The sequence below is a fragment of the Pimephales promelas genome, chromosome 2 (genome assembly GCF_988280905.1).
Source record: "Pimephales promelas chromosome 2, fPimPro1.hap1.1, whole genome shotgun sequence".
NCBI lineage: Eukaryota > Metazoa > Chordata > Actinopteri > Cypriniformes > Leuciscidae > Pimephales > Pimephales promelas.
Window position 1 is genome coordinate 1,006,523 of NC_142770.1, and position 24,985 is coordinate 1,031,507.

The 24,985-nt window shown below is 35.1% G+C and overlaps 5 protein-coding genes and 1 pseudogene across 13 annotated transcripts; all 6 read left to right on the forward strand.

Annotated features, from left to right (window-relative positions):
- The first annotated feature begins 341 nt into the window (after window positions 1–341).
- LOC120486212 (uncharacterized) lies at window positions 342–4,347 on the forward strand. Of its 2 annotated transcripts, XM_089133758.1 has the most exons (3): window positions 342–417; window positions 1,098–1,955; window positions 3,249–4,347. In XM_089133758.1, exons 2-3 carry the CDS (start codon window positions 1,103–1,105, stop codon window positions 4,112–4,114), a joined length of 1,719 nt encoding a protein of 572 aa, XP_088989884.1. In that variant the 5' UTR covers window positions 342–417; window positions 1,098–1,102; the 3' UTR covers window positions 4,115–4,347. The 2 variants fall into 2 exon arrangements, with proteins under 2 accessions (XP_088989884.1, XP_039538027.2); XM_039682093.2 differs by lacking the exons at window positions 342–417; window positions 1,098–1,955 and adding an exon at window positions 2,504–2,577.
- A 1,590-nt stretch (window positions 4,348–5,937) lies between these two features.
- Window positions 5,938–7,658, forward strand: LOC148995685 (uncharacterized). The gene is made up of 2 exons (XM_089133769.1): window positions 5,938–6,004; window positions 6,584–7,658. Exon 2 carries the CDS (start codon window positions 6,589–6,591, stop codon window positions 7,423–7,425), a length of 837 nt encoding a protein of 278 aa, XP_088989895.1. The 5' UTR covers window positions 5,938–6,004; window positions 6,584–6,588; the 3' UTR covers window positions 7,426–7,658.
- Window positions 7,659–9,240: 1,582 nt separating this feature from the next.
- Window positions 9,241–17,663, forward strand: LOC120486353 (uncharacterized). Of its 4 annotated transcripts, none has more exons than XM_089133693.1 (3): window positions 9,241–9,327; window positions 13,229–14,049; window positions 17,544–17,663. In XM_089133693.1, exons 2-3 carry the CDS (start codon window positions 13,234–13,236, stop codon window positions 17,661–17,663), a joined length of 936 nt encoding a protein of 311 aa, XP_088989819.1. In that variant the 5' UTR covers window positions 9,241–9,327; window positions 13,229–13,233. The 4 variants fall into 4 exon arrangements, with proteins under 4 accessions (XP_088989819.1, XP_088989813.1, XP_088989823.1 ...); XM_089133687.1 differs by lacking the exon at window positions 9,241–9,327 and adding an exon at window positions 11,047–11,398; XM_089133690.1 differs by lacking the exon at window positions 9,241–9,327 and adding an exon at window positions 12,562–12,635.
- Window positions 9,261–10,969, forward strand: LOC120486213 (uncharacterized; annotated as a pseudogene). Its single transcript, XR_016169437.1, has 2 exons — window positions 9,261–9,327; window positions 9,909–10,969. The product of XR_016169437.1 is annotated as an uncharacterized LOC120486213 (transcript).
- Window positions 15,024–17,190, forward strand: LOC148995686 (uncharacterized). 2 transcript variants are annotated; one of them, XM_089133763.1, is made up of 2 exons: window positions 15,024–15,104; window positions 15,809–17,190. In XM_089133763.1, the coding sequence occupies exon 2, from the start codon at window positions 15,814–15,816 to the stop codon at window positions 16,669–16,671; it is 858 nt and encodes a 285-aa protein (XP_088989889.1). In that variant the 5' UTR covers window positions 15,024–15,104; window positions 15,809–15,813; the 3' UTR covers window positions 16,672–17,190. The 2 variants fall into 2 exon arrangements, with proteins under 2 accessions (XP_088989889.1, XP_088989892.1); XM_089133766.1 differs by having other exon boundaries at window positions 15,097–15,117.
- LOC120486217 (uncharacterized) lies at window positions 17,618–24,980 on the forward strand. Of its 3 annotated transcripts, XM_089133752.1 has the most exons (5): window positions 17,618–17,736; window positions 19,842–20,703; window positions 21,889–21,901; window positions 23,568–24,525; window positions 24,595–24,980. In XM_089133752.1, exons 1-4 carry the CDS (start codon window positions 17,709–17,711, stop codon window positions 24,420–24,422), a joined length of 1,758 nt encoding a protein of 585 aa, XP_088989878.1. In that variant the 5' UTR covers window positions 17,618–17,708; the 3' UTR covers window positions 24,423–24,525; window positions 24,595–24,980. The 3 variants fall into 3 exon arrangements, with proteins under 3 accessions (XP_088989878.1, XP_088989873.1, XP_088989874.1); XM_089133747.1 differs by lacking the exons at window positions 17,618–17,736; window positions 19,842–20,703; window positions 21,889–21,901 and adding exons at window positions 22,098–22,165; window positions 22,660–22,729 and having other exon boundaries at window positions 23,557–24,525; XM_089133748.1 differs by lacking the exons at window positions 17,618–17,736; window positions 19,842–20,703; window positions 21,889–21,901 and adding an exon at window positions 22,983–23,429 and having other exon boundaries at window positions 23,557–24,525.
- The last annotated feature ends 5 nt before the right edge of the window (window positions 24,981–24,985 follow it).

Consider the following 24,985-nt stretch of genomic DNA (forward strand, 5'->3'; position numbering starts at 1 on the left):
TGTTGTAGACATGCGATTTGTTTTCTTTCCTCAGGTCTGAAATCAGTGAGGTGGGGTTCATAATGACTTGATTTTACAACGTGTATAGCGTCAAACGTTGAACACTTTGAGACTTTTTATTGTCTGTTGATTCTACTTGTGTTAAGAAATTATCATTTCATAATTTTGGGTAACTCTGAAAACCATTAACTATTATGATTGTTTGGTCTTTCCATGTTTTAAAAGTATTTAAATAAAACCTTTAAATACGTTTTTCACCCTACACATGACTGATATTGAATTATTGTTTACATGAACTTTTAACGTTATTTTAGTGTATTGTAAATACAACTTGATTTTTGGCGCGTTTTTCTCTCATCACCGCGCTGACGTCATCATTAGTTTCCTTCCTCGTTCAGCGCGTTTGTGTCTTCTGAGGTAAGTTCTGCAGGTCAGATATTTCGCGTATTTAAACATCTATAAAATACACTTTACACAGTTGTTTCAGCATCATTTACGGGGTTTGTTTTCATTGGGCAAAACGCCAAATGTGCGTCTTTTCTGGCGTATGTAGACTGATTTTGTTCGTCATGAAACGAGGAATCTGAGGAATATGTTGAAATTCATTTTAGGCACGATTTTTTTCATAGATTTCATTTTTTTAGAGTAATCTTGTTGGTGTTGAATGTATGTGATCTCAAACTTTAAGTTTTGATTTGTGAGGGAATTTCATGAGGATAGAGACGTCGCTTGATGGACATAATCAGTTATGTACGATTAATGACTGGATTCAGAAAACCCAAACTTTAAAGTGTCATATTTGTATGTTTGAGTCAGATGTGAAAAGTGATATTATAATCTTTTGAATAAAGATGATTTATTATTATTTAATGGTAAATTCTGACTCCGTCTGAGTGGCCTTTTTACCACAGACACACATGGCTAGAGAATAAGTGTAATACTGTCATATTTGTTTGTTTGTTTTTCTTTTCCTAATGCTCGCCCACATCAGTTCACAAATAAATTCTGGAATATTCACATAAGCATACAATATACCTCATTTGTAGAAATTATTTTTTTAAAATGCATTAAAATTAGGATTTTTGTTTTCATATCAGGCCCGATGGAGAAAAATGAGGAGATTGGAGAGGAGAAACATCATGTCAAAACTGAAGAAAAAACTCCCCCGCAGGCTGAAAGTATTTCTTCACTGAAAAGAGACAAGAAATATTTCATCTGCCATCAGTGTGGGAAGAGTTTCACACAACAAGGACGCCTTAGGAATCACATGATCATCCACACTGGCGAGACACAGCATAAATGTGATCAATGTGGTAAATCATTTGCATGTGCTTCATCCCTAAAGAGCCATCTCAGAGTTCATTCACAGGAGGAACCACATTCATGTTCTTTGTGTGGAAAGAGTTTAAAACACATAGAGAGTCTTGTGTCTCACATGATGATCCACACTGGAGAGAAACCGTTCACATGTGATCAGTGTGGGAAGAGTTTTAGACAATCATCAAACCTTAAGGAACACATGAACATCCACACAGGAGAGAAACCGTACAAATGCGATCAATGTGGCAAAACATTTTCGAGGGCTACAGGCCTGAATACCCACATGTTAGTTCATTCACAGGAGAAACCACATTTATGTTCTGTTTGTGGAAAGAGATTTCCACGTATGCAGAGTTTGAAATTTCATCAGAAAATACATTCTGGTGTAAGAGATCACAAGTGCTTTGAGTGTGGGAAGAGTTTTATTACCGCTATGACTTTGAAACTACACTGGCGGACTCACACTGGAGAGAAACCGTACAAGTGTTCACACTGCGACAAGAGATTTCGTCGGTCAGGACACGTGAAAACATACGAGAGGATCCACACTGGAGAGAAACCGTATCACTGCACTCTATGTGGGAAGAGTTTCACTCAAGTATCTTCTCTACGCAGTCATTTAAAATACAATCACACCAATCACAGGAAGTAGATCATCTTAAGCCTGTGTTGCATGGTTAATTATTCAAATGATGTTTGATTTTTGGAGCAAAATATGCTAATTAAAACAAAACTTGGAAAAAATTATATTTGTTTTGTTGTATTTTGTATGCTATATCTATGTCACATAGTGAGAAATGACACTATTATCAGTGTTCAAGTAAGACCAGAAAATTAACTTAGGTTTTTTTCCCATTAAAAATATAGTACTAGAACGTTTTTTCTTCTACAAATAATAGACGTTAAGCATCTCAGATCTGTTGACTGGAGCAATAAAGTTCTTGAGTCATGAGTAGAGAGAGGACTTTATCCACAATAAATGCAAGATATAATTCTTCTTTGTTCTATGGTTGTTTGGATTTACTCAGGTGTTAAAATGTTTGAAGTATGTTAAGTATTTAAATAAAACTTTTAATTACATTTTCACCCTACACGTGACTGATATTGAATTATTGTTTACATTAACTTTTAGCCTTATTTTAGTGTATGTTATAAACGTTTTTGTAAATTGATTTTTGGCGCGTTTTTCTTGCATCACCGCGCTGACGTCATCAGTAGTTTCCTTCCTCGTTCAGCGCGTTTGTTGTGTCTTCAGAGGTAAGTTCTGCAGGTCAGATATTTCGCGTATTTACACACCCATACACTTTACACAGTTGTTTCAGCAACATTTACGGGGTTTGTTTTCATTGGATAAAGCGCCAAATGTGCGTCTTTTCTGGCGTATGTTGACTGATTTAGTCCGTCATGAAACGAACATCTGAGGAAAATGTTGAAATTCATTGAAACAGGAACAATTTTTTTTCCATAGATTTCATTTTTATAGTAATGATGTTGGTGTTGAATGTGTGATCTCAAACTTTACATTTTGATTTGTGAGGGAATTTCATGAGGATAGAGACGTCGCTGTCTCGATGGACATAATCATTTATGCACGATTAATGACAGGATTCAGAAAACCCAAACTCGAATGTCATATTGTTGTAATTTGAATGATAGTGTCAGATGTGAAAAGTGATATTATAATCTTTTGAATAAAGATGATTCATTAATGGTATATTTTGACTCCGTCTGAGTGGCCTTTTTACCACAGACACACATTGCTAGAGAATAAGTGTCATATTTGTTTGTTTGTTTTTCTTTTCCTAATGCTCGCCCACATCAGTTCACAAATAGATTCTGGAATATTCACATAAGCATACAATTTACCTCATTTGTAGAAATTATTTTATAAAAATGCATTAAAATTAGGATTTTTGTTTTCATATCAGGCCTGATGGAGGAAAATGAGGAGATTGGAGAGGAGAAACATCATGTCAAAACTGAAGAACAAACTCCCCCACAGACTGAAAGTATTTCTTCACTGAAAAGAGACAAGAAATATTTCATCTGCCATCAGTGTGGGAAGAGATTTACACAACAAGGACGCCTTAGGAATCACATGATCATCCACACTGGTGAGACACTGCATAAATGTGATCAATGTGGTAAATCATTTGTATTTGCTTCAGCCCTAAAGAGCCATCTCAGAGTTCATTCACAGGAGGAACCAATTTTATGTTCTTTGTGTGGAAAGAGTTTAAAACACAAACAGAGTCTTGTTTCTCACATGAAGATCCACACTGGAGAGAAACCGTTCACATGTGATCAGTGTGGGAAGAGTTTTAGACAATCATCAAACCTTTATGAACACATGAACACCCACACAGGAGAGAAACCATATGAATGTGATCAATGTGGCAAAACATTTTCATGGGCTACAGGCCTGAATACCCACATGTTAGTTCATTCACAGGAGAAACCACATTCATGTTCTTTTTGTGGAAAAAGATTTGCATATTTGCAGAGTTTAAAACTTCATCAGAAAATACATACTGGTGAAAGAGATCATAAGTGCTTTGAGTGTGGCAAGAGTTTTATTACCGGAGTGCGTTTGAGACAACACTGGAGGACTCACACTGGAGAGAAACCGTACAAGTGTTCACACTGCGACAAGAAATTTCGTCTTTCAGGACACGTGAAATCACACGAGAGGATCCACACTGGAGAGAAACCGTATCACTGCACTCCATGTGGGAAGAGTTTCACTCAAGTATCTTCTCTACACAGTCATATAAAATACAATCACAGGAAGTAGATCATCTTCAGATCCAGCACTATCAGGTCTAATGCTGTGAGGAAATAATACCGTCAAACAATGAAATCTCTTCAAAATCTGTCCTAACCAGCCCCAACGAGCGACAGGACAAAGAAACATCTAAATTAGTCTCAGTGAATAAAGTTAGTCTTCAAGACCAGCAGTTTCAACTGTGAGATAATTATTCTTGTATATCATTTTGCTTCATGGTAAATAAAGGTCATTATACTTTATTATGAGTTAAATGTATTGTAAAATGGTTATACGTTTATGAAGGAAGATAAGGTTTTTTTTTTACAGGTTCAAACTTTTTATTTTATCTTTCTTTTATAGAGAGATGATACATTTGTTTACACTTTGTATTTAGTTATATTTAAGGTATTAAAATATTGTGATGGCGTTGGGCTTTACATTTTTTTATAACATTTAAATATCCGATATCTCACCCCACTCATGACTGAGATTGAATGGACTGCTGTGTGTCAACGTATGTAACCCCTTTTATTTTTATTTAATATGTTTTATTGATGTTTCGCTGTTTTATACAGTATTTTGCGTGTTTTTGATAATCTACCGTTGATTTCGACTCGCGGTTATGACGTCATCAGCGGCGCGCGCTCCTTCAGTCAGTTGAGTCTTCTGAGGTGAGCAGTACACGCTGTAAGTGTTATTATAAAATACTCTTTACGCAGTTTAAAGAACATTTAACGCGCCCATTTCTGAATTGTTTTCATCGTTTCTATTCCAGAAGATATCAGTTTCACATACAATACGGTACGATGTTACCCAGATAGCACAAGTCCATTTGATATAATGTTTACATCTGGAAGACGTATTTTTAAGAGTGTTTGCTCATCTGCAAAACGTCTATAGGACGTACGTTTCCTGTCAGATGTCATATAGACGTTCATAAGATGTCAGTTTAACATGCATTCTAAATCATTACATCTTAAAGCCATCTTCTAAACATCTATTTGACATCTGACAGGAAACGTCCTGTAGACGTATTGCAGATGAGCAAACACTCTTTAAAATATGTCTTCCAGATGTAAACATTACATCAAATAGACGTGTGCTATCTGGATCTCTGTCTCATGAAAGTGAGAAATAACACTATTATCAGTGTTCAAGTAAAACCAGAAAATGAACTTAGTTTTTTTTCCCCATTAAAAGTATAGAAAGTTTTTTCTTCTACAAATATTAGACGTTAAGCATCTCAGATCTGTTGACTGGAGCAATAAAGTTCTTGATTCATGAGTAGAGAGAGGACTATCCACAACAAATGCAAGATATAATTCTTCTTTGTTCTATGGTTGTTTGGTACACCTGATTTACTCAGGTCAGATGTTAAAATGTTTGAGGTATTTTTTGTTATCTTAAGCAATGTTGGTTAACTAGATGGCAGACCGCAGTAAAGATAGCTTGTGGTTTGATATTCAGATTTCTTTTGGGTGTAAATCCACAGTGCACTGTTGTAGACATGCGATTTGTTTTCTTTCCTCAGGTCTGAAATCAGTGAGGTGGGGTTCATAATGACTTGATTTTACAACGTGTATAGCGTCAAACGTTGAACACTTAGAGACTTTTTATCGTCTGTTGATTCTACATGTGTTAAGAAATTATCATTTCATAATTTTGGGTAAGCCATGAACTATTATGATTGCTTGGTCTTTCCATGTTTTAAAAGTATTTAAATAAAACCTTTAAAACATTTTTCACCCTACACATGACTGATATTGAATTATTGTTTACATTAACTTTTAGCGTTATTTTAGTGTATATGTTATTGTAAAAATACAACTTGATTTTTGGCGCGTTTTTCTCTCATCACCGCGCTGACGTCATCATTAGTTTCCTTCCTCGTTCAGCGCGTTTGTTGTGTCTTCTGAGGTAAGTTCTGCAGGTCAGATATTTCGCGTATTTACACACCCATAAAATACACATTACACAGTTGTTTCAGCAACATTTACGGCGTTTGTTTTCATTGGATAAAGCGCCAAATGTGCGTCTTTTCTGGCGTGTGTAGACTGATTTAGTTCGTCATGAAACGAACATCTGAGGAAAATGTTGAAATTCATTGAAACAGGAACGATTTTATTTTTAGAGCAATAATGTTGGTGTTGAATATGTGATCTCAAACTTTAAGTTTTGATTTCTGAGGGAATTTCATGAGGATACCGTCGCTGTCTTGATGGAGATATCAGTTATGTTTGATTAATGACAGGATTCAGAAAACCCAAACTCTAAATATGGGTGTCACATTGTTGTTTTTACCACAGACACACAAATTTGCTAAAAAAAAAAAAAAGTACTTGTTTCCTTTGTTTGTTTGTTTTTCTTTTCCTAATGCTCGCCCACATCAGTTCACAAATAAATTCTGGAATATTCACATAAGCATACAATATACCTAATTTGTTGAAATTATTTTATAAAAATGCATTAAAATTAGGATTTTTGTTTTCATATCAGGCCTGATGGAGAATCATCATGTCAAAACTGAAGAAAAAACTCCCCCGCAGACTGAAAGTATTTCTTCACTGAAAAGAGACAAGAAATATTTCATCTGCCATCAGTGTGGGAAGAGTTTCAAACAACAAGGACGCCTTAAGAAGCACATGATCATCCACACTGGCGAGACACAGCATAAATGTGATCAATGTGGTAAATCATTTGTATTTGCTTCAGCCCTAAAGAGCCATCTCAGAGTTCATTCACAGGAGAAACCAATTTTATGTTCTTTGTGTGGAAAGAGTTTAAAACACAAACTGAGTCTTGAGCTTCACATGAGGATCCACTCTGGAGAGAAACCGTTCACATGTGATCAGTGTGGGAAGAGTTTTAGACAATCATCAGGCCTTAAGGAACACATGAACACCCACACTGGAGAGAAACCATACGAATGTGATCAATGTGGCAAAACATTTTCGAGGGCTTCAGGGCTATCGAGCCACGTGTTAGTTCATTCACAGGAGAAACCACATTTATGTTCTGTTTGTGGAAAGAGTTTTTCACGTCTGCAGAATTTAAAACTTCATCAGAAAATACATACTGGCGAAAGAGATCATAAGTGCTTAGAGTGTGGGAAGAGTTTTATTACCGGAGTGCGTTTGAGACAACACTGGAGGATCCACACTGGAGAGAAACCGTACAAGTGTTCACACTGCGACAAGAAATTTCGTCGGTCAGGACACGTGAAATCACACGAGAGGATCCACACTGGAGAGAAACCGTATCACTGCACTCCATGTGGGAAGAGTTTCACTCAAGTATCTTCTCTACACAGTCATATAAAATACAATCACAGGAAGTAGATCATCTTCAGATCCAGCACTATCAGGTCTAATGCTGTGAGGAAATAATACCGTCAAACAATGAAATCTCTTCAAAATCTGTCCTAACCAGCCCCAACGAGCGACAGGACAAAGAGACATCTAAATTAGTCTCAGTGAATAAAGTTAGTCTTCAAGACCAGCAGTTTTAACTGTGAGATAATTATTCTTGTATATCATTTTGCTTCATGGTAAATAAAGGTAATTATACTTTATTATGAGTTAAATGTATTGTAAAATGGTTATACGTTTATGAAGGAAGATAAGGTTTTTTTTACAGGTTCAAACTTTTATTTTTTCTTTCTTTTATAGAGAGATGATACATTTGTTTACACTTTGTATTTAGTTATATTTAAGGTATTAAAATATTGTGATGGCGTTGGGCTTTACATTTTTTTTATAACATTTAAATATCCGATATCTCACCCCACTCATGACTGAGATTGAATGGACTGCTGTGTGTCAACGTATGTAACCCCTTTTATTTTTGTTTAATATGTTTTATTGATGTTTCGCTGTTTTATACAGTATTTTGCGTGTTTTTGATAATCTACCGTTGATTTCGACTTGCGGTTATGACGTCATCAGCGGCGCGCGCTCCTTCAGTCAGTTGTGTCGAGTCTTCTGAGGTGAGCAGTACACGCTGTAAGTGTTATTATAAAATACTCTTTACGCAGTTTAAAGAACATTTAACGCGCCCATTTCTGAATTGTTTTCATCGTTTCTATTCCAGAAGATATCAGTTTCACATACAAAACGGTACGATGTTACCCAGATAGCACAAGTCCATTTGATATAATGTTTACATCTCGAAGACGTATTTTTTAAGAGTGTTTGCTCATCTGCAAAACGTCTATAGGACGTACGTTTCCTGTCAGATGTCATATAGACGTTCATAAGATGTCAGTTTAACATGCATTCTAAATCATTACATCTTAAAGACATCTTCTAAACATCTATTTGACATCTGACAGGAAACGTCCTGTAGACGTATTGCAGATGAGCAAACACTCTTTAAAATACGTCTTCCAGATGTAAACATTACATCAAATAGACTTGTGCTATCTGGATCTCTGTCTCATGAAAGTGAGAAATAACACTATTATCAGTGTTCAAGTAAAACCAGAACATGAACTTAGTTTTTTTTTCTCCCCATTAAAAGTATAGAACGTTTTTTCTTCTGCAAATATTAGACGTTAAGCATCTCAGATCTGTTGACTGGAGCAATAAAGTTCTTGATTCGTGAGTAGAGAGAGGACTTTATCCACAACAAATGCAAGATATAATTCTTCTTTGTTCTATGGTTGTTTGGTACACCTGATTTACTCAGATGTTAAAATGTTTGAGGTAGTTTTTGTTATCTTAAGCAATGTTGGTTAACTAGATGGCAGACCGCAGTAAAGATAGCTTGCGGTTTGATATTCAGATTTCTTTTGGGTGTAAATCCACAGTGCACTGTTGTAGACATGCGATTTGTTTTCTTTCCTCAGGTCTGAAATCAGTGAGGTGGGGTTCATAATGACTTGATTTTACAACGTGTATAGCGTCAAACGTTGAACACTTAGAGACTTTTTATCGTCTGTTGATTCTACATGTGTTAAGAAATTATCATTTCATAATTTTGGGTAACTCTGAAAGCCATGAACTATTATGATTGCTTGGTCTTTCCATGTTTTAAAAGTATTTAAATAAAACCTTTAAAACATTTTTCACCCTACACATGACTGATATTGAATTATTGTTTACATTAACTTTTAGCGTTATTTTAGTGTATATGTTATTGTAAAAATACAACTTGATTTTTGGCGCGTTTTTCTCTCATCACCGCGCTGACGTCATCATTAGTTTCCTTCCTCGTTCAGCGCGTTTGTTGTGTCTTCTGAGGTAAGTTCTGCAGGTCAGATATTTCGCGTATTTACACACCCATAAAATACACATTACACAGTTGTTTCAGCAACATTTACGGCGTTTGTTTTCATTGGATAAAGCGCCAAATGTGCGTCTTTTCTGGCGTGTGTAGACTGATTTAGTTCGTCATGAAACGAACATCTGAGGAAAATGTTGAAATTCATTGAAACAGGAACGATTTTATTTTTAGAGCAATAATGTTGGTGTTGAATATGTGATCTCAAACTTTAAGTTTTGATTTCTGAGGGAATTTCATGAGGATACCGTCGCTGTCTTGATGGAGATATCAGTTATGTTTGATTAATGACAGGATTCAGAAAACCCAAACTCTAAATATGGGTGTCACATTGTTGTTTTTACCACAGACACACAAATTTGCTAAAAAAAAAAAAAAAAGTACTTGTTTCCTTTGTTTGTTTGTTTTTCTTTTCCTAATGCTCGCCCACATCAGTTCACAAATAAATTCTGGAATATTCACATAAGCATACAATATACCTAATTTGTTGAAATTATTTTATAAAAATGCATTAAAATTAGGATTTTTGTTTTCATATCAGGCCTGATGGAGAATCATCATGTCAAAACTGAAGAAAAAACTCCCCCGCAGACTGAAAGTATTTCTTCACTGAAAAGAGACAAGAAATATTTCATCTGCCATCAGTGTGGGAAGAGTTTCAAACAACAAGGACGCCTTAAGAAGCACATGATCATCCACACTGGCGAGACACAGCATAAATGTGATCAATGTGGTAAATCATTTGTATTTGCTTCAGCCCTAAAGAGCCATCTCAGAGTTCATTCACAGGAGAAACCAATTTTATGTTCTTTGTGTGGAAAGAGTTTAAAACACAAACTGAGTCTTGAGCTTCACATGAGGATCCACTCTGGAGAGAAACCGTTCACATGTGATCAGTGTGGGAAGAGTTTTAGACAATCATCAGGCCTTAAGGAACACATGAACACCCACACTGGAGAGAAACCATACGAATGTGATCAATGTGGCAAAACATTTTCGAGGGCTTCAGGGCTATCGAGCCACGTGTTAGTTCATTCACAGGAGAAACCACATTTATGTTCTGTTTGTGGAAAGAGTTTTTCACGTCTGCAGAATTTAAAACTTCATCAGAAAATACATACTGGTGAAAGAGATCATAAGTGCTTTGAGTGTGGGAAGAGTTTTATTACCGGAGTGCGTTTGAGACAACACTGGAGAGAAACCGTACAAGTGTTCACACTGCGACAAGAAATTTCGTCGGTCAGGACACGTGAAAACACACGAGAGGATCCACACTGGAGAGAAACCGTATCACTGCACTCCATGTGGGAAGAGTTTCACTCAAGTATCTTCTCTACACAGTCATATAAAATACAATCACAGGAAGTAGATCATCTTCAGATCCAGCACTATCAGGTCTAATGCTGTGAGGAAATAATACCGTCAAACAATGAAATCTCTTCAAAATCTGTCCTAACCAGCCCCAACGAGCGACAGGACAAAGAAACATCTAAATTAGTCTCAGTGAATAAAGTTAGTCTTCAAGACCAGCAGTTTTAACTGTGAGATAATTATTCTTGTATATCATTTTGCTTCATGGTAAATAAAGGTAATTATACTTTATTATGAGTTAAATGTATTGTAAAATGGTTATACGTTTATGAAGGAAGATAAGGTTTTTTTTTACAGGTTCAAACTTTTATTTTTTCTTTCTTTTATAGAGAGATGATACATTTGTTTACACTTTGTATTTAGTTATATTTAAGGTATTAAAATATTGTGATGGCGTTGGGCTTTACATTTTTTTTATAACATTTAAATATCCGATATCTCACCCCACTCGACTGAGATTGAATGGACTGCTGTGTGTCAACGTATGTAACCCCTTTTATTTTTGTTTAATATGTTTTATTGATGTTTCGCTGTTTTATACAGTATTTTGCGTGTTTTTGATAATCTACCGTTGATTTCGACTTGCGGTTATGACGTCATCAGCGGCGCGCGCTCCTTCAGTCAGTTGTGTCGAGTCTTCTGAGGTGAGCAGTACACGCTGTAAGTGTTATTATAAAATACTCTTTACGCAGTTTAAAGAACATTTAACGCGCCCATTTCTGAATTGTTTTCATCGTTTCTATTCCAGAAGATATCAGTTTCACATACAAAACGGTACGATGTTACCCAGATAGCACAAGTCCATTTGATATAATGTTTACATCTCGAAGACGTATTTTTAAGAGTGTTTGCTCATCTGCAAAACGTCTATAGGACGTACGTTTCCTGTCAGATGTCATATAGACGTTTATAAGATGTCAGTTTAACATGCATTCTAAATCATTACATCTTAAAGACATCTTCTAAACATCTATTTGACATCTGACAGGAAACGTCCTGTAGACGTATTGCAGATGAGCAAACACTCTTTAAAATACGTCTTCCAGATGTAAACATTACATCAAATAGACTTGTGCTATCTGGATCTCTGTCTCATGAAAGTGAGAAATAACACTATTATCAGTGTTCAAGTAAAACCAGAACATGAACTTAGTTTTTTTTTCTCCCCATTAAAAGTATAGAACGTTTTTTCTTCTGCAAATATTAGACGTTAAGCATCTCAGATCTGTTGACTGGAGCAATAAAGTTCTTGATTCGTGAGTAGAGAGAGGACTTTATCCACAACAAATGCAAGATATAATTCTTCTTTGTTCTATGGTTGTTTGGTACACCTGATTAACTCAGGTCAGATGTTAAAATGTTTGAGGTAGTTTTTGTTATCTTAAGCAATGTTGGTTAACTAGATGGCAGACCGCAGTAAAGATAGCTTGTGGTTTGATATTCAGATTTCTTTTGGGTGTAAATCCACAGTGCACTGTTGTAGACATGCGATTTGTTTTCTTTCCTCAGGTCTGAAATCAGTGAGGTGGGGTTCATAATGACTTGATTTTACAACGTGTATAGCGTCAAACGTTGAACACTTAGAGACTTTTTATTGTCTGTTGATTCTACTTGTGTTAAGAAATTATAGTTTCATAATTTTGGGTTACTCTGAAAGCCATAACTGATTGCTTGGTCTTTCCATGTTTTAATGTATTTAAATAAAACCTTTAAAACATTTTTTCACCCTACACATGACTGATATTGAATTTTTGTTTACATTAACTTTTAGCGTTATTTTAGTGTATGGTATGTTATTGTAAAAATACAACTTGATTTTTGGCGCGTTTTTCTCTCATCACCGCGCTGACGTCATCATTAGTTTCCTTCCTCGTTCAGCGCGTTTGTGTCTTCTGAGGTAAGTTCTGTAGGTCAGATATTTCGCGTATTTACACATCTATAAAATACACTTTACACAGTTGTTTCAGCAACATTTACGGCGTTTGTTTTCATTGGATAAAGCGCCAAATGTGCGTCTTTTCTGGTGTGTGTACTAGTTCGTCATGAAACGAACATCTGAGGAAAATGTTGAAATTCATTGAAACAGGAACGATTTTTTTTCTCATAGATTTCATTTTTAGAGTAATCTTGTTGGTGTTGAATGTATGTGATCTCAAACTTTAAGTTTTGATTTGTGAGGGAATAATTTCACGAGGATAGAAATCGCTGTCTTGATGCACAATCAGTTATGCACGATTAATGACAGGATTCAGAAAACCCAAACTCTAAATATGAGTGTCACATTGTTGTTTTTACCACAGACACACAAATTTGCTAAGAAAAAAAAGAAAAAGTATACTGTTTGCTTTGTTTGTTTTTCTTTTCCTAATGCTCGCCCACCTCAGTTCACAAATAACTTCTGGAATATTCACATAAGCATACAATATACCTCATTTGTAGAAATTATTTTATAAAAATGCATTAAAATTAGGATTTTTGTTTTCATATCAGGCCTGATGGAGAAAAATGAGGAGATTGGAGAGGAGAAACATCATGTCAAAACTGAAGAAAAAACTCCCCCGCAGACTGAAAGTATTTCTTCACTGAAAAGAGACAAGAAATATTTCATCTGCCATCAGTGTGGGAAGAGTTTCACACAACAAGGACGCCTTAAGAAGCACATGATCATCCACACTGGCGAGACACAGCATAAATGTGATCAATGTGGTAAATCATTTGTATTTGCTTCAGCCCTAAAGAGCCATCTCAGAGTTCATTCACAGGAGAAACCAATTTTATGTTCTTTGTGTGGAAAGAGTTTAAAACACAAACTGAGTCTTGTGTCTCACATGAAGATCCACACTGGAGAGAAACCGTTCACATGTGATCAGTGTGGGAAGAGTTTTAGACAATCATCAAACCTTAAGGAACACATGAACATCCACACTGGAGAGAAACCATACGAATGTGATCAATGTGGCAAAACATTTTCGAGGGCTACAGGCCTGAATACCCACATGTTAGTTCATTCACAGGAGAAACCACATTTATGTTCTTTTTGTGGAAAGAGTTTTTCACGTCTGCAGAATTTAAAACTTCATCAGAAAATACATACTGGCGAAAGAGATCATAAGTGCTTAGAGTGTGGGAAGAGTTTTATTACCGGAGTGCGTTTGAGACAACACTGGAGGATCCACACTGGAGAGAAACCGTACAAGTGTTCACACTGCGACAAGAAATTTCGTCGGTCAGGACACGTGAAAACACACGAGAGGATCCACACTGGAGAGAAACCGTATCACTGCACTCCATGTGGGAAGAGTTTCACTCAAGTATCTTCTCTACACAGTCATTTAAAATACAATCACAGGAAGTAGATCATCTTCAGATCCAGCACTATCAGGTCTAATGCTGTGAGGAAATAATACCGTCAAACAATGAAATCTCTTCAAAATCTGTCCTAACCAGCCCCAACGAGCGACAGGACAAAGAAACATCTAAATTAGTCTCAGTGAATAAAGTTAGTCTTCAAGACCAGCAGTTTCAACTGTGAGATAATTATTCTTGTATATCATTTTGCTTCATGGTATATATAAATACCATTATGAGTTAAATATTATGTAAAATGTTTGTGTATACTTTTATGATGGATTTTTTTTTTTTTACAGGTTCAAACTTTTCTTGCTATTTTTCTTTTGTAGAGAGATGTCACATTTGTTTACACTTTGTATTTTCATTGTTAATTTTTTTGTCTGGTGAAAAAGACAAATAAACCTTTGATTGTTCTTTAATCGTCTTGTACTTCTTCAGAAATATGACATACTGAGTTCAGTTTAGGTTTTGAACTGTTGCAATTAATTATTCTGTATATAAAGTTAAACATTCCCTGATTACTTTTTCTGTTGCAAGTTTTGAACCAGACATCTTTATTTATTTTTATCAATGAACTTTAAAAACACTGAAATTAAATAATATTGAGAATGGCAGATTTTTTTGCATAAATCAAATCTCCTTTATAGTTCCTGACAAACTTTTTTTATTATTATTTTTCTTATAACTTTGGTTACAGGGTTGATAAATGCTGTCAATATTACTACGGATTATTATTTTTTATATAGCCATTGTCTACTTGCACTTGTAAGGATTTATTAAAATGTAGTTCAATTTCAGATGTGATGCTGGGGATAACTGTCTGAGAAATTATTTTTCACCCTACACATGACGTTGACATATTGTTTACTTTAACATTTAGAGTTATTTTAGTGTATGTTATAATATTTTGTATGAATTGTTCTTTTGAAAGAATTGGCGCGTTTATCCTGCATCACCGCGCTGACGTCATCAGTAGTTTCCTTCCTCGTTCAGCGCGTTTGTTGTGTCTTCTGAGGTAAGTTCTGCAGGTCAGATATTTCGCGTATTTACACACCCATAAAATATGTATTACACCGTTTGTTTCAGCAACATTTACGGGCTTATTTCTAAGTTGTTTTAATCGGATAAAGCGCCAAATGTGCGTCTTTTCTGGCGTCTGTTGACTGATTTAGTTCAGCACGAAACGAACATCTTTGGAAAATGCTGAAATCATTCAATCATTTTTAGGATAATTATGTTAGTGTTATTGAATGTATGTGATCTCAAACTTTAAGTTTCGATCTGTGAGGGAATTTCATGTGGATATAAAAATTTATGCTTTCCTGGTATAATAATGTGGCAATAAATTAATGATGGACATAATCAGTTGAGGTTAATGACTGGAATCTATAAAAATGTGTGTCGCATTGTTTTAATTTGTTTGTTCGTGTCAGATGTGAAAAGTAATACTATAATCTTTTAAATATAGATGATTTACTATTATTTAAGTTTATATTCGGACTCCATCATCTGAGTGGTATTTTAACCACAGACACCCAGAATTACTACAGAATGCAGTATAATGGAGCATAATTTATTTTTTAGTGGAGTTATCATTATTTTCCCAACACTCACATCAGTTCACTTATAAATTCCGGAATATTCCCATAAGCATACGGTATACCTCATGTGTAGAATTTTTTTTATTGAAATACATTAAAATTGTTATTTTTATTTCAGGCCTGATGGAGGAAAATGAGAGTGAAGAAGAGAAACATCATGTCAAAACTGAAGAAAAAACTTCCCCGCAGACTGAAAGTATTTCTTCACTGGAAAGAGACAAGAAATATTTCATCTGCCATCAGTGTGGGAAGAGTTTCACACAACAAGGACACCTTAAGAATCACATGATCATCCACACTGGCGAGACACTGCATAAATGTGATCAGTGTGGTAAATCATTTTTGTGGGCTTCAGCCCTAAAGAGCCATCTCAGAGTTCATTCACAGGAGAAACCACATTCATGTTCTTTGTGTGGAAAGAGTTTAAAATACAAAAATAGTCTTGAGCTTCACATGAGGATCCACTCTGGAGAGAAACCGTTCACATGTGATCAGTGTGGGAAGAGTTTTAGACAATCATCAAACCTTCAGGAACACATGAACATCCACACTGGAGAAAAGCAGCATGAATGTGATCAATGTGGCAGAATATTTTCGAGGGCTACAGGCCTGAAGAGCCACATGTTAGTTCATTCACAGGAGAAACCACATTCATGTTCTTTGTGTGGAAAGAGTTTTTCACATCTGCACAATTTAAAACTTCATCAGAAAACACATACTGGTGAAAGAGATCATAAGTGCTTAGAGTGTGGGAAGAGTTTTATTACAACTGAACGTTTGAAACTACACTGGCGGACTCACACTGGAGAGAAACCGTACAAGTGTTCACACTGCGACAAGAGATTTCGTCGGTCAGGACACGTGAAAACACACGAGAGGATCCACACTGGAGAGAAACCGTATCACTGCACTCCATGTGGGAAGAGTTTCGCTCAAGTATCTTCTCTACACAGTCATATAAAATACAATCACAGGAAGTAGTTCATATTCAGATAATACGTCAAGCAATAATATCTCTTCAGTATAAATCTGCCCTAACCAGCCAACGGGACTGACACATGATCTAAATTTGTCACAGTGAATTAAAATTCATCTTCAAGACCAGTGGTTTCAACTGTGAGATTTACATCGACTCAAAGAGTTCCTCCCTAAAGACCATTAGACTTTATATTCTTGAATATCATTTTGCTTTATTGTATAAATAAATATCATTATACTTTATTATACATTAAATATTGTGTTATTTTTTTATGATATATAAGTTGTAGTTGGTTTGACACTTTTGAAGGAAAATATTATTTTTAACAGGCAAGGCAAGTTTATTTATATAGCACATTTCATACACAATGGCAATTCAAAGTGCTTTACATAGAAGAAATTAAAATAATCAAAAGAAATCAGAATAATTAAAACAGTTTAGAATAAAAAAATAAGAAATAATGAAAAATAAAAATTATGATAAAAATAAAATACAGTAAATTAAAACTATTTAGAATAAAATGAAGTGCAGTAACAGTCGGACGAACAGTGGCACAGTGCTCATATTCTGTAAATGCACAGCTAAACATACAACAGGTTCAAACTGTTGTATTAAACTGTTATTTATTTTTTTTTTTTTTTTGTAGATCCATCTAATTTAATTAGATTTTGTATTTGCTCCACCAGTTAACAGTAATCTATTGTCTACTCATTAATATATTAGTTACATTTATATATTGTGATTGCTTTGGCTTTAATTTTCTCGATAAAGCTTTTAAATGCCTATAACATTTTTTAAACCACATATCACTGCTGTCTGTCTACATCAGTAACTGTTTTACACTCATTTTTGTTTTATGTTTTTTTTTATTCAGGTATTTTATACATTTTTTGGTCTGCCGTTGATCTCGTCTCGCGGTGATGACGTCATCATTCGCGCGCTCCCTTCGTCCTATTCTTCTGAGGTAAACTACACGCGATCAAATAATTGTTAAAACTCTACACAGTTTAAAGTACACGGCTGTTTCCGAATTTATCCTATGATGTACACCGCTCTTCTTGTGTCAGGTAACTAAAACACTTGATGAAGAAATGTATTTCTCACATACAACACGGTAAGATGCTAGCGAACGGTAACTAGGAAATCGAACTATATTTAGATTCAGATCGGCGAATAACAATCTTTGATAAAGATGGGTGTAATTTAATGTCTGTCTTTATATTCCTGCAATCTTACTGTATGAATTAAGAAATAATACAATTAGAGCACTTTTGGGCTTTCAGCATTTATTCTGACTGTAACAATCTGTTTCTAGCAGCAAATACTTATAATAAAGTGAGATGATCTGCTGCTGATCCTGAATGGCTTGTCGAATGAGTGTTGATAGTCTAGGGATCATCACTATTATCAGAGCAGCTGAAAACCAATTTATTTCATGTCAAGATCCTGTTTTCATTTATGCTGATGTCTTTCTGTAAATTGCCACATTAAGCTCATTTTATTGTCAACAGACTTGAACAAACGACACGATCTGCTATTTTGATCATCTACTAGAAATATCCCGGATAAGTCTCATAATAGCATTTATTCAATCTTTGATGAACCATGTTCCATATAAAATCAAATAGTTATGTCAGACTCAATTTTTGGGTCATTTGTTTCTTTCACATTTGTTATTTTTAATCCTTTTTTCTTATTTATATTTGGTATCTGTATTCTGTTCATTGTTGTACTTTTTCTATAATTCTTTGCCAATATGTTAATGAGTGGTAAGATCCTAGGAATAAAGTATTTGGGTGAAATTTCTTAAAAATAAAAGGGGTATAATTTTTGTATTCATAAAAACACTTTCCCCTGGTTTCACAGAAATAGCATAAGCCTAGTCCCAGACTAAAATGCATTATTGAGCTGTTTTAACTGAAAACAACTTGAACTGACATCTTAAAATATGTCAATGAGTGCCATCGTTTTGTCTCAAGACAAAAACCCACCCTTAAGTAAATAATTTTTCCAATATTCCAGTAAGTAACTACCGTTTCTCTTTTTACGCTCCACTTCATCAGCTAAACAATTAAACGGTCGTATTAGCTCTGCCGTCACCATTCACCAACACCTAACATAGCCATAACATGTTATGTTTACCTGGTGCTGAGCCCCGCCTTGATGCAGTGATTGACAGGCCAGGAGGGGGCGTGATTGGCTCGGAATGCATTTTTATTGTGCACATTGAGTTTTGCTACATTCATTGCGGGACATTTCACGAAAATGCAATCACAAGTGTCGTGACTGTGAGTGTAAATGCAATTAAGAAAAATGCCATTTGAATGATCATTTTGCCGCAGTTTTTGCTTGAACATATTACACATATCTAATCATATAATGCATTTTTATTTTTATTTTGCCACTTATAAAGCGTTTCAATATGCATATTAAAACGAGTGTATGAAATGGCAAATGTAAATTATGTTAATTTCATTTTAATTTTGCCTAAAACGTTGCTAGTATGGTAATGTAAAATGTAAGTTTTTTAATACAGAATGCAATGCCATTTTACATATTGCATTGTTATTTTGCATATTACATTTCAAATTGAATATGGCTACCCATATGTTTCCATACCCATGAAATATATTTTACAGTTTCAGCAACATTTACAGGGCTATTGCTGAATTGTTTTCATTGGATAAAGTGTGCGTCTTTTCTGCCGTCTGTAGACTGATTTAGTTCAGCGCAAGATGAACGCGAGGAAAATGTTAAAATAATTCAAGCATGGACGTTTTTGCTAAAATGTTTTAAAAAACATTGTTGTATTTTGTATGTTTGTGTCAGATGTGATATGTAATACTATAATATTTTATAATAGATGATTTATAATATTTAAGGGTATATTCTGACGGTCTGAACTCAAACGTTTTCTTTTTAACACAGAGACCCAAAATTACCTCAGAATAACTATAATGCCCAAAGATTACAGTGCAAATATGCACAATATTTTGAACGTATGAATGAAATGCACTGCAGCTTCCTAGTTTTTAACAGTATTGTTCTTTTCATAATGCTCACATCAGTTGACAAATAAATGATAGAATATTCCCATCAGCCTTCAATATACCTCATTTGTGGAATTCAATTACAAAAATGCATTAAAATTATGATTTTATTTTCATTTCAGGTGCAATGGAGGAAAATGAGGAGATTGGAGAGGAGAAACATCATGTCAAAACTGAAGAACAAACTCCCTCACAGACTGAAAGTATTTCTTTGAAGAAAATAGACAAGAAATATTTCATCTGCCATAAGTGTCTGAGTTGTTTCACACGACAAGAAGACCTTCAGGAACACGCGATCATCCACACTATTGAGAAAGTGCATGAATGTGATCAGTGTGGCAAAACATTTGATTCTGGTTCATCCCTAAAGAGCCATCTCAGAGTTCATTCACAGGAGAAACCACTTTTATGTTCTTTGTGTGGAAAGAGTTTAAAACACAAACAGAGTCTCGAGCTTCACATGAAGATCCACACTGGAGAGAAACCGTTCACATGTGATCAGTGTGGGATGGGTTTTAGACAATCATCAAACCTTAAGACACACATGAACACCCACACTGGAGAGAAACCATACGAATGTGATCAATGTGGCAAAACATTTTCGAGGTCTACAGGCCTAAATGCCCACATGTTAGTTCATTCACAGGATAAACCACATTCATGTTCTTTGTGTGGAAAGAGTTTTTCACGTCTACCGGACTTAAAACTTCATCAGAAAATACATTCTGGTGTAAAAGATCACAAGTGCTTTGAGTGTGGGAAGAGTTTTATTACCGCTATAGTTTTGAAACTACACTGGCGGACTCACACTGGAGAGAAACCGTACAAGTGTTCACACTGCGACAAGAGATTCCGTCGGTCTGAACACGTGAAAACACACGAGAGGATCCACACTGGAGAGAAACCGTATCACTGCACTCCATGTGGGAAGAGTTTCACTCAAGTATCTTCTCTACGCAGTCATATAAAATACAATCACAGGAAGTAGATCATCTTCACATCCAGCACTATCAGGGGCCCGTTTCAATAAGGAGGTTCAACCAACTCTGAGTTAAAGCTTGAACTCTGAGTTGACTTGCCCTGAGATTTCAGAACAGCTGAAATGAGTTAGTTCAATCAACTCTGAGTCGACTGACTCTGAGTTAAGCGCGTGCACCACATTTATAAAAAGCCATTATCAATGGAGCGCAGATATTATGAGTCACCATGGCAACAGCGTCAGACAAAAAGAGGTGTTGGGTGTAATTAATTACCAAGTAATCTAAATATTGTAATTTAATTAAATGGATTACTCTTAATTCTTCTGTAATTTAAAATAAAATATGATGCAATTACATTTACATGTATTCAAGTCAGCTCTGAAAACGCTCCTTTTCTCTCAGGCCTACTCATAACTGCGGATCTGCATCCGTAGTGAGTTAAAATTTCACATGTAATTTGTACAATGTCTGTTTTTTATTATGTTTTGATCATGCCTCTGTGAAGCACCTTGGTCAGCAGAAATGCTGTTTTAAGGTGCTATATAAATAAAAGTGACCTTGACATTAAATAGTCTACTGCATAAACTATAGACCATTTCAGTATAAAACAATAGTGGATTTAACATACATTTTTAAAATGTGTATTTTTTTTATGTAACCTTCTCCCTCTACACACTTTAATCAATTCAAGAATAATTCATGTAATTGTATATTGTTAATTTGAAAGCATTAAAAGTGTAGTTTCTTGTCTCTCCTCCTTGTATTGTTCAAGTGGTTGAGGTTGATATAGGATTTAGTAATTAGTATAATGTAGACCAATACTTTCTAGAGATAGTAATTATTTCATTAATCTAACTACACCGTTGAAAATGTCATTTTTTGTTAATAATTCATAACTATTTTAGAGTTTTATAATATCAGAGGTGAAACCTGAAGAATGTTATTCAACCTAAAGTAGGCTATACTATTACAGCCCATTCTCACCCCCAAGGCGTCACCTGACTGACGCCTTGGGAAGCATTTTGACCATGCTTCAATATCCGACGCTTTAGGCGCCCTTTATCATCAGTTATATGACGCCCTAGGATCGCAATCGTGTGATTGTGGGAAATCAAGAAAACTTGAGATTTAAATGATAATACTAACAGTGTTGAGTATAACAATGATTCATTTTCTGTCGACAAGGTAGGGTGAAAACTAATGTAAATCACATTAAAATATACTTTGGGCTTCACATTTCTCGATAAAGGTATCTTTATATCGATATCTTTCACCCCACATATGAATCTTTCACCCCACATATGACTGCTGTCTGTCTTCATCAGTAACTGTTTTACCCTTATTTTTGTTTTATATAGATATTTATACAAATGTTGGTGTTTTAATAGTCTGCCGTTGATCTCGTCTCGCGGTGATGACGTCATCATTCGCGCGCTTCCCCAGTCCCTTCATCCTATTCTTCTGAGGTAAACACTACACCCGATCAAGTAATTGTTAAATACTCTACACAGTTTAAAGTACATTTACACGGCTGTTTCTGAATGTCATAATGTACACCGCTCTTCGTGTGTCTGATAACTAAAACACTTTAAGAAGACGAAATGTATTTCTCACATACAAAACGGTATGCTGCTATAGCCAACGGTAACTTAGGAAATCGAACTATATATTTATATTCAGATCGGCGAATTACAATCTTTGATAAAGATGGGTGTAAGTAATATCTGTCTTTATATTCTTTCGATGTTACTGTATAAATTGAGGGATAATAGTTAAATACTAGAGCACTTTTAGGCTTTCAGCATTTATTCTGTAATAATCTGTTTCTAGCAGCAAATACTTATAATAAAGTGAGATGATCTGCTGCTGATCCTGAATGGCTTGTCGAATGAGTGTTGATAGTCTATGGATCATCACTATTATCAGAGCAGCTGAAAAACAATTTATTTCATGTCAATAGATCCTCACCTCATTCATTATGCTGATGTCTTCAGATCTGCTATTTTGATCATCTACTAGAAAAAGCCCGGGTAAGTCTCATAATAGCATTTATTCAATCTTTGATGAACCATGATCCATATAAAATCATATAGTTATGTCAGACTCAATTGTTGAGTCATTTGTTTCTTTGACATTTGTTTTTCTACGTTTATTTTCTCTTTTTTCTTATTTATATTTGGTATCTTTATTCTGTTCATTGTTGTACTATTTATATTATTCTTTGCCAATATGTTAATGAGAGGTAAGATCCTAGGAATAAAGTATTTGGATGAAATTTCGTAAAAATAAAAAGAGGTATAATTTGTGAATTCATAAAAACACTTTCGCCTGGTTTCACAGAAATAGCATAAGCCTAGTCCCAGACTAAAATGCATTATTAAACTGAGATCTTAAAATATGTTCATGAGTGCCATTGTTGTCTCAAGATGCGGATCAGTAATGTTTTTTTTTAAAGGGCCTCTACAAAAACCCACAATTATACCTAAAACAAAGCGGAGGTCTCTCCATAATTCAAACGCTTTGATCCGTGTTTTCATCCGAAGTTGATCGGATTCACATTTTTCACAAGCTGATAAAACTTTAATTTTTATTTTTTATATTTATGTGGATTTTGTGTTTGGAGTTTGTGAAATTCTGCCTCCAGCACAACAGACAGAAATCCGCAGATGGATTTCGTGATAAATCCGACCCGGAAACTTAACATAGAAATATGAATACTGGCCTTCAGAGGTAATATCAAAACCCGACAAGTGGATAATTGTAATGTGTGATTACAACCCCTTCACACACAGGCAATAAATTTGTGAAAATCAATAAAAAAAAAATGCATTAAAATTATGATTTATTTTCATTTTAGGCGCAATGGAGGAAAATAAGGAGATTGGAGAGGAGAAACATCATGTCAAAACTGAAGAAAAAACTCCCTCACAGACTGAAAGTATTTCTTTGAAGAAAATAGACAAGAAATATTTCACCTGCCATCAGTGTCTGAGTTGTTTCACACGACAAGAAGACCTTCAGGAACATGCGATCATCCACACTATTGAGAAAGTGCATGAATGTGATCACTGTGACAAAACATTTGATTGTGCTTCATCCCTAAAGAGCCATCTCAGAGTTCATTCACAGGAGAAACCATATTCATGTTCTTTGTGTGGAAAGAGTTTAAAACACAAACAAAGTCTCGAGATTCACATGAGGATCCACACTGGAGAGAAACCGTTCACATGTGATCAGTGTGGGATGGGTTTTACACAATCATCAAACCTTAAGGAACACATGAACACCCACACTGGAGAGAAACCATACGAATGTGATCAATGTGGCAAAACATTTTCGAGGTCTACAGGCCTGAAGAGCCACATGTTCGTTCATTCCCAGGAGAAACCACATTCATGTTCTTTGTGTGGAAAGAGATTTTCACGTATTCAGAGTTTAAAATTTCATCAGAAAATACATTCTGGTGTAAGAGATCACAAGTGCTTTGAGTGTGGGAAGAGTTTTATTAACTCTATACGTCTGAAACAACACTGGCGGACTCACACTGGAGAGAAACCGTACAAGTGTTCACACTGCGACAAGAGATTTCGTCTTTCAGGACACGTGAAATCACACGAGAGGATCCACACTGGAGAGAAACCGTATCACTGCACTCCATGTGGGAAGAGTTTCACTCAAGTATCGTCTCTACACAGTCATATAAAGTACAATCACAGGAAGTAGTTCATATTCAGATCCAGCACTATCAGGTCTAATGTTGTGTCCTCACCAAACGTCACAATAATACAGTCAAACAATAATATCTCTTCAGTATAAATCTGCCCTAACCAGCCAACGTGACCGGAAACAGACACATGATCTAAATTTGTCACAGTGAATAAAATTCATCTTCAACACCAGTGGTTTCAACTGTGAGATTCACATCAACTCAAAGATGGAGTTCCTTACTAAAGACAATCTGAACTTTTTATTCTTGAATATCATTTGCTTTGTGGTATAAATAAATATCATTCTACTTTATTGTAAGTAAAATATTATGTTAATTTTTTATATCAATGTACTAGTATGAAGGAAAATAGTTTTAACAGGCTCAAACTGTTTATTAAACTGTTTGTGTTATTCTTTTTTTGTGTAGATCCGTCTAATTTAATTACATTTTGTATTCTTTTATTGTCCATTTATCTATTGTCTACTTATAATTCTTGCATCAAAAACAGCTAATTTAATCATTTTAGGTACATTTAAAATTCATTAAAACATTGTGATTGCTTTGGGCTTTAATTTTC